A 13,333-nucleotide genomic window follows, 5' to 3' on the forward strand; every position below is an offset into this window, starting at 1 on the left:
TGGCTTTCGAAGACCTTAGATAGGCAGGGCAGAATGGATATAGGTCTGTAACAGTTTGGGTCCAGGGTGTCTCCCCCTTTGAAGAGGGGGATGACCGCGGCAGCTTTCCAATCCTTGGGGATCTCGGATGATACGAAGGAGAGGTTGAACAGGCTGGTAATAGGGGGTGCGACAATGGCGGCGGACAGTTTCAGAAATAGGGGGTCCAGATTGTCAAGCCCAGCTGATTTGTATGGGTCCAGGTTTTCCAGCTCTTTCAGAACATCTGCTATCTGGATATGGGTAAAGGAGAAGCTGGGGAGGCTTGGGCGAGTAGCAGCGGGGGGGGCGGGGCTGTTGGCCAAGGTTGGAGTCGCCAGGAGGAAGGCATGGCCAGCCATTGAGAAATGTTTGTTGAAGTTTTCGATTATCACGGACTTATCAGTGGTGACCGTGTTACCTAGCCTCAGTGCAGTGGGCAGCTGGGAGGAGGTCCTCTTGTTTTCCATGGACTTTACAGTATCCCAGAACTTTTTGGAGTTAGAGCTACAGGATGCAAATTTCTGCTTGAAAAAGCTGGCCTTTGCTTTCCTGACTGACTGCGTGTATTGGTTCCTGACTTCCCTGAACAGTTGCATATCGCGGGGGCTCTTCGATGCTATTGCAGTTCGCCACAGGATGTTTTTGTGCTGGTCGAGGGCAGTCAGGTCTGGAGTGAACCAAGGGCTATATCTGTTCTTGGTTCTGCATTTTTTGAACGGAGCATGCTTGTCTAATATGGTGAGGAAGTAACTTTTAAAGAATGACCAGGCATCCTCAACTGACGGGATGAGGTCAATATCCTTCCAGGGTACCCGGGCCAGGTCGATTAGAAAGGCCTGCTCGCAGAAGTGTTTTAGGGAGCGTTTGACAGTGATGAGGGGTGGTCGTTTGACCGCGGACCCGTGGCGGATACAGGCAATGAGGCAGTGATCGCTGAGATCTTGATTGAAGACAGCAGAGGTGTATTTGGAGGGCAGGTTGGTCAGGATAATGTCTATTAGGGTGCCCATGTTTACGGATTTAGGGTTGTACCTGGTGGGTTCCTTGATGATTTGTGTGAGATTGAGGGCATCAAGCTTGGATTGTAGGACTGCCGGGGTGTTAAGCATATCCCAGTTTAGGTCACCTAACAGAACAAACTCTGAAGCTAGATGGGGAGCGATCAATTCACAGATGGTGTCCAGGGCACAGCTGGGAGCTGAGGCGGGTCGGTAGCAGGCGGCAACAGTGAGATACTTATTTCTGGAGAGATTACTTTTTAAAATTAGAAGTTCGAACTGTTTGGGCATAGACCTGGAAAGTATGACAGAACTTTGCAGGCTATCTCTGCAGTCGATTGCAACTCCTCCCCCTTTGGCAGTTCTATCTTGACGGAAAGTGTTATAGTTGGGTATGGAAATCCCAGAATTTTTGGTGGCCTTCCTAAGCCAGGATTCGGACACGGCAATGACATCAGGGTTGGCAGAGTGTGCTAAAGCGGTGAGTAAGGCAAACTTAGGGAGGAGGCTTCTGATGTTGACATGCATGAGGCCAAGGCTTTTTCGATCACAGAAGTCAACAAATGAGGGTGACTGGGGACATGCAGGGCCTGGGTTTACCTCCACATCACCCGAGGAACAGAGGAGTAGTAGGATGAGGGTGCGGCTAAAGGCTATCAAAACTGGTCGCCTAGAGCGTTGGGGACAAAGAATAAAAGGAGCAGATTTATGGGCGTGGTAGAATAGATTCTGGGCACAATGTGCAGACAGGGGTATGGTGGGGCACGGGTACAGCGGAGGCAAGCCCAGGCACTGGGTGATGATAAGAGAGGTTGTATCTCTGGACATGCTGGTCTCAATGGGTGAGGTCACCGCATGTGTGGGGGGTGGGACAAAGGAGGTATCAGAGGTACGGAGAGTGGAACTACGGGGTCCATTGCAAACCAAAACAATGATAATGATAACTAGCCTGAACAACAGTATGCAAGGCATATTGATATTTGAGAGAGACATACAATAAGGCATAAAGTGATTGCAGGTCTTGATTGGGAGAGCTAGCTAAAACAACAGGTAAGATAACAGCAGCAATAACAGGGTGCTAGTCTAACACAGCAACAACAGGTAAAAATGGCGACGACTAGGCAGAGAGGGTCGGATTAACTACACACAGATCCTGAGTTAAAGCACAGAGCCGACAGATAAAACACAAATAAACAGAATGGAGTACCGTGAATTAATGGACAGTCAAGCAGGCATCAGCTATGTAGCCAAGTGATCATAGTGTCCAGGGGGCAGCCGTAGATGGAGCAGGGAGGCCTCCACTAAGCTAGCATGCGGCGTTTAAAGTTAGTAGCCCGGGGGGTGGTCTGCTCAGACGGAGGGCGTCTGCTCAGACGGAAGCCGGTTGAGGGCACAGCGGGTGGGGTATTCGTCTGCAGACCAGACGTGGTCGTGTCGACAGAGAATCCAAGCCGGATGGCGATGGCGAAAGAGTGGTTGTGAATTGTAGAATTGTGTTTGCTAACTGGTGCTAGCTTCGTGGCAGTGGCGCTAGCTGCGCTAGCTGCAAGCTAGCTGTGAGGATCAGAAGTAGTGGCTCAGGGATTACGGCAGGAATCCGGCGTTGTTGTCGAGAGACAGTCCGATGCTGGTAAATTGGTGAGTAATATCCAGGCTAATAACAGGGCTGGTGTCTGTGCAGAAGGTAAAAGCTGCTAGCAGCGGCAAAAAATGGCTAAATTAGCTTGTAGCTGATTTAGACCAGTTGTGATGGATTGGCAGGGCTCTGTGTCGGCAAAAAAAGGTCCAGGCCAATTGGCAAAATATGTATTGTAGCACAAGAATTAGCCGGAGGACCTCTTCGGCTAGCCGGGAGATTGGCCTAGCTCGAGGCTAGCTCAAGGCTAACTGTTGCTTGCTTCGGGACAGAGACGTTAGCCAGGAGTAGCCACTCAGATTGCAGCTAGCTATCTGATCCGGTGTAAAGGTCCAGAGCTTGCGGTAGTAATCTGGAGATTTGGTAGAGAAAAAGCAGTCCGATATTCTCTGGGTTGATATCGCGCTGTGCAGACTGGCATGTATTGACCAAGCTGAGGCTGGCTGGTGTCCGAGTTAACGGTAAAGACCACTAGCAGTGACTAACTGATAACTAGCTAGTAGTTAGTTAGCTGGCTAGCTTCTGATGGGGGTTCCGGTTCTAAAGTATAAAAATAGCAGATCCGTACCACATTGGGTGTTGGGGGTTGCAGGAGAGTATATTCAGTCCGTAGATGGAAAGTGAGATTAAAATATAAACGGGAAAAAACTAGGAAAACGATTATTTACACGGGACAAGACAAAAACACACGTCCGACTGCTACGCCATCTTGGAATGGAGTCCTGTATAACTGATACAGTTGCTGACACACTGAGTACTACTACTAATTAACCCTTTACACTCAAACAAGATCAAAATGGCAGATTTGGTTACTGATAAGCACTAAATTGGAAGGCAGGGGCTGAACTGTAACATACTATACAAGTTCTTGGTCTCCGCTTTACAATTATTAATGGGATATACTTGACAGAAGTTTTATGCAGGAGCACCTCAGCAACAAGAAGATGCCCCTATTCTTCCAGCCATGTGGGTTACTTTTGCAGATTTGGTGTCTGTGTGAGAGGAATTGTGTAAATCAATAGGATGCAATGTGTTCTGAAAGATGAATTGAGGGGTTATGCCGTACCCCTTGTTCAAGATCCTGTTTATATAAAGCGATCTATAACGATGCGTAACTCAGAGGCCTTTACATTTACATGTCAGTCATTTAGCAGACGCTCTTATCCTGAGCGACTTACAGTAGTGATTGCATAAATGTTCATACTGGTCCCCCGTGGGAAACGCTTTAGGCTAGAAACAAGCTGTAAATGAGAAAGCTGGGATTTTAATGCATATAATTTTTACATGAAATTGATGAGGCAATCCTTCCATGCACTTACCAATATGTATATTTTGGTTTGTCTCCATGACATTCAGAAGCTGAGTTCTGACCTTAATTCAAGAATACTTTTTATTAAAACTTTGATTGGGAAGTAATCTAATCAGTGACTCGCTATCAATTGAGCTAATCACTTTCTGAGAAATATGTTTTAACTAAATTGATACTTGATGATACATGCAGGAACCAACCCTACGAACCAGTAAATGTAAACAGCACAAAGTCAAAAGTGTAAAGTTTGGATTCAGGTGATCTGTTGTGTTCTCACCTTTGTTCTGATAATTTCCCCATAATCCCCAAAGTGTCCCTTTCAATTGTTACCATGGTTATGCATACAGGATGTCCTGTGGTGGACAACTTGTTAGAGCTGTTGGTGAGTCATTGATGATAATCTGAACATTGTATTGCTATTACATTAAGATATAACAGGGGAACATAAATACATTCAATCAAATTCAAGAGTTTATTTAAAACTTTAAACACTTTCTCATGGTTGCTGTCTTGATGGATTTGTAAAGGATCGTGAGACACTACTTTTATATCCATCCAGTAATCGCTGTGTTTGTCGTTACATCATATATTAAGAATTTAACAATTAAAGGGACAACCTGGAGTTTGAACAACAAAGCGTTCACCTTCCCGCTGTTTTGGTAAACTGCTGAGGGATGGGACTGGAGAAATGTAGCTAGACATGAGTCTACAACTGAGCACATAGATAAGCGGTCCGACATGTTATTGCGCAAGACGCAACGCTATATTCCTTTCCATTATTCAGGATATTTAGAATGACAACAAAATGTTCTTTGTAGCAGGTTTGTAGATACTTGTTAACTTTTTGGCTTGTTTGTTGTTTTTTCTATTTGGTTTTTTGTTTTCTTGTATTTTCTTTTTCACATATAATTAAACTTTTTTAACAAGAAGTTTTAATATGACTTTGGAGGAGCATGGCCGGACGAACCATGTTTTAGGGCCCAGGCAAGGAACATTTTAAAGGCCTGCCTCTTGCCATTGGGGAGAAAATGTTGCCGTTTTCAAGCTAATTTCCTGCCATTCTACACATTTTGTCATTGGGCAGAGAAATGTTTTTAAATATTTTATATGCTTTCTATCTGGCCCGAACCCAGGCAGTACCTCCTGGGGGTCCTTGGACCCCACTTTGAGAACCCATGATCTAAGGACTGGATTTTTGTGGGGGGGTTTGAGTGAAATGTTTAGGAAGCTTTCTTAAATGTTTATATATATATATCCCCAGGGACTACAGTTGAAAACTAGCCAGCTGAAAAAATCTTGAACATTTACAGAAAAGTTCATTGATTTGCATTGATGTGCATTGTCCATCTCAAATAAATAAATACATTGATTCTGTTAGAAATTTGTCCCTGTCCATATAGGCCAATAACCTCAAGTGTAAAGTTAATCAATCATCTTATAATTCTGCATGTTGTTGACTAACTTCAATGAGTACATTTGATACTCCCTACCAAGATAAAATATACAATGGAAAATAGACATTACTCTTACCTTTGTCTGTTTGAAGAAGGTTCTATATTTTTGTGGGAATCACAGCCGAGTCTGGAAAGAAACGCATTATATCACATTTACACTTCAGAGAATCAATTACTTTAATCTGAAATCAGGTTCATCTGAAAGTACAACCTTTGTATTGTATACATTAAATGGTTTCTAATCGTAGGTTGCAAAATTATTACCTGTCTTGGTTCTTGAAATGCAATGGCTGACCCTTGATGATGTGTCCTTTTATAGTCAAATTTGAGTTGAGCCACCCACATTCAAACCGGTTCAGGTTGATGTTTTTCCCTATGTAGTTAGTCTCTATGCATCACTCTGTGCATCAGTCGGTTCCCAAGGTAAACTGGATGAACTGGACAGATTAGATGCCAGTGATGATTAAGATGTCATTGTTAACTTAAGTTACATTTCACTGTAAATGAAAATAAGTTGGGGGACCTCCCGAGTGGGGTGGTTTAATTAAATGGTGCTTTGTTTGTTTTTCCTGTAGACTGTGCAGCAGTATCACAGTAAATGTAGACTGTAGCAGTATCACAGTAAATGTAGACTGTGCAGCAGTATCACAGTAAATGTAGACTGTAGCAGTATCACAGTAAATGTAGACTGTAGCAGTATCACAGTAAATGTAGACTGTGCAGCAGTATCACAGTAAATGTAGACTGTAGCAGTATCACAGTAAATGTAGACTGTAGCAGTATGACAGTAAATGTAGACTGTAGCAGTATCACAGTAAATGTACACTGTAGCAGTATGACAGTAAATGTAGACTGTAGCAGTATCACAGTAAATGTAGACTGACTGTAGCGGTATCACAGTAAATGTTGACTGTAGCAGTATCACAGTAAATGTAGACTGTGCAGCAGTATCACAGTAAATGTAGACTGTGCAGCAGTATCACAGTAAATGTAGACTGTAGCAGTATCACAGTAAATGTAGACTGTAGCAGTATCACAGTAAATGTAGACTGTAGCAGTATGACAGTAAATGTAGACTGTAGCAGTATCACAGTAAATGTAGACTGTAGCAGTATCACAGTAAATGTAGACTGTAGCAGTATCACAGTAAATGTAGACTGTAGCAGTATCACAGTAAATGTAGACTGTGCAGCAGTATCACAGTAAATGTAGACTGTAGCAGTATGACAGTAAATGTAGACTGTAGCAGTATCACAGTAAATGTACACTGTAGCAGTATGACAGTAAATGTAGACTGTAGCAGTATCACAGTAAATGTAGACTGACTGTAGCGGTATCACAGTAAATGTAGACTGTAGCAGTATCACAGTAAATGTAGACTGTAGCAGTATCACAGTAAATGTAGACTGTAGCAGTATGACAGTAAATGTAGACTGTAGCAGTATGACAGTAAATGTAGACTGTGCAGCAGTATGACAGTAAATGTAGACTGTAGCAGTATCACAGTAAATGTAGACTGTAGCAGTATGACAGTAAATGTAGACTGTAGCAGTATGACAGTAAATGTAGACTGTGCAGCAGTATGACAGTAAATGTAGACTGTGCAGCAGTATGACAGTAAATGTAGACTGTAGCAGTATGACAGTAAATGTAGACTGTAGCAGTATGACAGTAAATGTAGACTGTAGCAGTATCACAGTAAATGTAGACTTTGGCGGTATCACAGTAAATGTAGACTGACTGTAGCGGTATCACAGTAAATGTAGACTGTAGCAGTATGACAGTAAATGTAGACTGTAGCAGTATTACAGTAAATGTAGACTGTAGCAGTATCACAGTAAATGTAGACTGTAGCAGTATGACAGTAAATGTAGACTGTGCAGCAGTATCACAGTAAATGTAGACTGTAGCAGTATGACAGTAAATGTAGACTGTAGCAGTATCACAGTAAATGTAGACTGTAGCAGTATCACAGTAAATGTAGACTGTAGCAGTATGACAGGACATGTCAACTGTGCAGCAGTATGACAGGACATGTAAACTGTGCAGCAGTATGACAGTAAATGTAGACTGTAGCAGTATCACAGTAAATGTAGACTGTAGCAGTATGACAGTAAATGTAGACTGTAGCAGTATGACAGTAAATGTAGAATGTAGCAGTATGACAGTAAATGTACACTGTAGCAGTATGACAGTAAATGTACACTGTAGCAGTATCACAGTAAATGTAGACTGTAGCAGTATGACAGGACATGTCAACTGTGCAGCAGTTTCACAGGAAATGTAAACTGTGCAGCAGTTTCACAGGAAATGTAAACTGTGCAGCAGTATGACAGGACATGTAAACTGTGCAGCAGTATCACAGGAAATGTAAACTGTGCAGCAGTATGACAGGACATGTAAACTGTGCAGCAGTATGACAGGACATGTAAACTGTGCAGCAGTATGACAGGAAATGTAAACAATGTAAATGTAAACAAACAAATTATTCTGCCATGTTGACAACAACTTTCAGATTTGGATTGAACACACAGATTTTAGACCTGAGGGGTTTACAACCAAACAGGATCATTTGGTTAGCCAGCTAATATGACTGAATATTTTTTATTCATTTTTTTTTTTTTTTAGAAAGATAAGCTTAAAATGGGCATGGTGTAATTAACTCAACAACCTTAAACACATATCTAAGTTTAGATTTCTTAATGAACCAGAAAAGCAATAGCTATATCTGGTGCTTTATCAAAGTTAACTGGCTAATTGATTGCGTCAGGTTACCACGCTAGGGGTGAGATTTCTTAGTTACACTTTCATTATTTGGTGTCAGATGTATATTTTAGTTTTCCAGGAAATGGTGTGACAGAAAGAACACTGCAGTACGTGCCAAATTCACATTCCCAACCCACCTCTCTGCAGGAGTAGATACTCAGCATTACATTCCTTCCACATAAATTGAAACTTATAAATCACAGTTATTGTGATGTAATAGGAATGTTTATTAAGCAATAAGGCACAAGAGGCTGTATCATGACTGCAGTCACAGGCAAATGGTGTTGTTCGGCCCCACGGGATTGTCAACCCATTTACCCGTGACTGTATTCCTGATAATTGCTTTTATAAAACCAACATATTCAAATAACAACGAATTAAGAGAGAGCTCTTACTCCACTAGCGCGTCGTGGAACACACCATCCAAGTCGCTCATTATTGTTCAGAGAACGCTTAGCCCCTCGTTGATTATCCTTTACATGTAGGGCCCTGAGTTTCCCTGACAACATGATCTGACCAGGGATAACTCTGTGCCCTAGTTATGGCCTACCCTGGCCCTTATGAATAAGTGAATATCAGTTGAAATACAGTAATGAATGAGTGAATATCCATTGTAATACAGCAGGTACATTCCAAGAGCAGACAATAAATACACTGAGGTATTTCTCAGGTTATTTAATTTATTCATATTCTATAAAATGTTCATACATTAACTTACATTCTTTGCCAGCTCTTTCTCAATGTTTTAACAGGTGAGTACATCAATGTGTAATGAATTGCTGTCACCCATTTGAATGGTCACTGCACAATGAAATGAAAACACCTAAAGCTTGTCTTCTATTGAGAAAAGACCAGAGGGGTATTCTGCAAAGCAGGATACACTTGGAATGGACATGGTCTAATTGACTCAACAACCCAAAACATATATTGATGTTTAGATTTCTTAAATGTACCTGAAAATCAGTCTTTATTTTGGTTGTTTTTCAAAGTTGGCTGACTAACTCATTGGTGCTGCTTTGGTTCGTCAAAAGAATACAGTCTTGAAATAAAATACTTCACAAAACCATGTTCATTACTTAAAATGAACAGGAAACAAACTGCATATCAACTGATACATGTTGAAAGGAATAATGTTGTTTCTACAGATATTCAAATACCGTAAAACTTCAATGAATCGCCCCAGCGTTTATTTGCTTAAATCACTGAACACAACAGGCACTATTTCAGCCAGGCGTCTAGATCCTTAACGCACACAGCTTTTACTCATCCACATCTTGTGGTATATCTTGACAGTATGATTTTATTTAACATGTTTCTTTAACAATGCGCTGTACAAAAAGGTGATTAGTAAAAACAAAGTTTAGTAAGCAATGCGTAAATAGTGTTCTTTTTTTAAAGCAAATTGTTGAAGAAAAAAAATGTCACACTGCCAGATTGTAATGAGTTTAAGGGATTTTTTCTCACAGATGTGTACTCATTTGCATTGTGAAAATGTCTCCCACTGAGTCACAAAAAAAACATTCCACATAAGAAACATGTATCATCTCCAATAATCCGAAGTCCGATACTTCTTTTCGTATGTTCATTAAAGTTATTATTCTGTATACCTTCTCTGACAGAATAAATAAATGTACCGGGAAAGAAGTACCTTATGTGGAAAGCTCTGGAGTTTTGACAATACTTTCACCTCACACAGAGTAAGAATCTTGTTCTGTCCAGGGATGACCTCAACAACATACTTACCCTCCATCTCATTACACTGAAAGGTATTGGTCTCTCCTGCTGGGATGGTGGTGATGACAGCACAACTGAAACAGAGAGAGAGAAAAAGATAGGGAGGGGGGGGGGGCGTGGAGGGAGAGAGTGGGGGGGGGGGGAGGGTGGTGAGGGAAGAGAGAGGGGGGGGTGGGAGAGTGGTGAGACGAAAGGGATGGAGTGGGAGAGAGAGAGGGGGGTGGTGGGAGAGTGCGAGGGACATGATTGTTTTCAACTCTAGAGACAGCAGGAGCGGTAGAGATACTCTGAATGATCGGCTATGAAAAGCCAACTGACATTTACTCCTGAGGTGCTGACCTGTTGCACCCTCGACAACCACTATGATTATTATTATTTGACCCTGCTGGTCATCTATGAACATTTGAGCATCTTGGCCATGTTCTGTTATAATCTCCACCCGGCACAGCCAGAAGAGGACTGGCCACCCCTCATAGCCTGGTTCCTCTCTAGGTTTCTTCCTAGTTTCTGGCCTTTCTAGGGAGTTTTTCCTAGCCACCGTGCATCTACACCTGCGTTGCTTGCTGTTTGGGGTTTTAGGCTGGGTTTCTGTACAGCACTTTGAGACATCAGCTGATGTAAGAAGGACTTTATAGATATTATACAGTGTGTTGCTATAGTGAAAATGCCTCTTCACGCCAGGAAGACTGAACATATCAACATATTTAATGAATCATAGTTTTTATTGAATCACATCACTTTACAATCAATCAGATTACAGTATAATGTTATTTATTCTATTTCACTACTCACCTGGGGTTCCTGATGCCATTGTTCTCCAGTGAGTTACCGATGCGGATCTCAGCACCATCAAGCCTCTCAGCACTATCTCCTCTGTTGGTGATGGTGACAGCTGTCACTCTGTACACATACAGCAGGTCCACTCTCCACCAGGGGTTGGTCTGCTGTTCAGTGTGGGTGCAGGATCTTTTGTAATAGTCTGATTCTCTGTTGATGACTGGCTGGCCATTCCTTTCAACGCTACATTTACTTCCCGGGACATAGAGAAGAATGTTTTAGTACAGAAATTACATCTTCATCATCTTACAGTTTATGCATTTGACATGTTTAGAACATGGGGGATATTAGTGGTGGGAGGATTATTGGAGGGGAGAGAGGTGGATGTTGGAGAAGAGGGGAGAGAAGAGAGGGGGGATATTAGTGGTAGGAGGGGGAGTGGAGGGGACAGGGTTGGATGTTGGAGAAGAGAGGGGGGATAGTAGTGGTTGGAGGGGTGGAGGAAAGAGGGGTTTATGGGTCTGAAATAAGAGGTTAAGAGTTCAGTTAATATTGCAATCTCTATATAATACATAAATACAACATTAAAAGTGTGACTGCAGAAGCAAGTCACACTAATAAGAATGTGACAGAAATCTGTCACACCAGCCTTCGCTTTGGCTCCCCCTCCAGTCCAGCTCAGGTGTTCGGCGTCGCTGGCCTATCTTTCTGCCGAAACTACTGCTGGCAAACGCCCTTCACTCATCAACCCTGGACTTGTCTTGTCATGTCATCATTACACACACCTGTTTCCAATCCTCACTCTATAACTGTACATATACTCCCTCTGCCATTTGTCTTTGTCGGTCATTGTAAATTTTACTTGTTTTACTGAGAGGAATCGCTCCTACAATTTCCTGAGTACTTTATATTTTGCACTTTGAGTTTGCCCTGTGCCTTTTGTGTATGAAGATATATTTTGAGCACAACACTGTTTTGGTTTCGTCCCGCTTTGATCTATGGTGCTGAAATAAATTCAGTAGGTAAAAACCTGCAACTGGCTCCTGCCTACTACTCTCTACACCAGTGACAGAATGTCCATCCCAAGAAAACAGGAAGCAGCAGGACATCCCGACCTCTCCGCTGTAGGAGCGAAGCTCCGCCACCACATCTCGTGCCTCGGGACTGCCATGGACGAGGTGCTCCGGGCCGTACGCCAACTGCAGGCTACACCACCACCTTCCCAGCTCCCTGCGTTCGTACCAGCCACCCCACCATCATCTACATCACCCGGTCCAATCAGCAATGTCCACCTCCCCCTCCCAGAACGGTTTGATGGGACCCCAGCTCATTGCTTCTCCTGCAGAGTGACCTTTCTGTCTTTTTTTTGTGATTGTTTTTGTGTCTGTCTGCTTTATTAAAAATGCATTTACCTATTTGCACGGTAACCCTCAGAAAGAGTAGGAAAGTCCCTGTAAAGCCACAATAAGCATATGAATGATTAGTCATAATTAATAATAGTTATGTGAATGATTAATCATAATTAATCATATGAATGTGAATGATTAGTCATAATTAATCATATTAATGTGAATGCAGTATATGACAAGTTGTGTAACGTGTTATAGGGTAATTTTAGATGGAAGGGTTGGGGTCAATTCAATTTCAGTCATTCAGGAAGCACACTGAAATTCCAATTTCTCTGTTAAACTATGAGTGGTTGTTTTGGACCTTGTACAGAGCCCGGTGAGTTAATCAGAAAATAGAAAGTGACACATCATTTGAAACCTACAGGCCTTGTCTTTTTGGAAATGGAACTAAAATCTTACAATGTCATAAGAATCTCTCAGAGTTTAACAGGTTAATTGGAATGTGGTTTACATTCTGATTTGACAGGAACTGAAATAGAATTGACCCGAACCCTTGTAGGTATTTAGTTCTCACCAGAGACAGGGACAGCTCTCCTACTCCACTCCATGGATCTGAGGTGTAGCAACATATTCATCAGTCAATATGAATTAATAACATTAAACATTTCCCCCTTTTAATTATCAGTTAATATGATCTATTTCTGGACATCAACACCTGCCATGTATAGGATGTGGATATACTATTCTTTTCCATTTCAGCATTTCCATGTCACAACAACAATAACCTTTCATTAATGTGATAATATCCCATTTTCTTTACTTGTATATAATCATCATTCTTTATTGTAGTATTAGCCAAGGTTTTGAACAATAAAACAGTATATTCAAACATAAGATTAACATACCTGTATTGACAAGGCTATCCTGTCCTTTACTGAATCCCTCGCTCCTCTCCTCTGTCTCGGTGTGCGTGATGGATTCTTCTTACTCTCTTTTCTCTCTCTCTGTCTGGCAAACATGCAAACCTGGGACATGTTCATTAGGGCGCACAAACAAACATTTGTGTTTGTGATTGGATAAGATCAGGTAGTCCCTCACTCCTTGTTTCAATCTGTTTTCTTCAGTTTGGTGCCTTTATGAACACAACCCTCTATTAGCCAAACATGGGGAGGTTAAGGTGAGATGTATTTGGTTAGCAGTGAGCTGTAGCTCAGCACCCTGTGTGTGTGTGTTTGCGTGTGTGTGTGTGTGTGTATGTGTTTGCGTGTGTGTGTGTATATGTGTCTGTG

The 13,333-nt window shown here is 42.0% G+C and overlaps 1 protein-coding gene across 1 annotated transcript; it reads right to left on the reverse strand.

Annotated features, from left to right (window-relative positions):
* Positions 1–5,533: 5,533 nt before the first annotated feature.
* LOC139561593 (fucolectin-1-like) lies at positions 5,534–10,961 on the reverse strand (the record flags this gene model as incomplete). The annotated part of the gene is made up of 3 exons (XM_071378814.1): positions 5,534–5,545; positions 9,866–9,992; positions 10,711–10,961. Coding segments are annotated over 3 exons (390 nt in total), but the record flags the coding sequence as incomplete, so codon positions are not given.
* Positions 10,962–13,333: the final 2,372 nt, after the last annotated feature.

Source organism: Salvelinus alpinus, chromosome 31 (assembly GCF_045679555.1).
Source record: "Salvelinus alpinus chromosome 31, SLU_Salpinus.1, whole genome shotgun sequence".
Classification (NCBI taxonomy): Eukaryota; Metazoa; Chordata; class Actinopteri; order Salmoniformes; family Salmonidae; genus Salvelinus; species Salvelinus alpinus.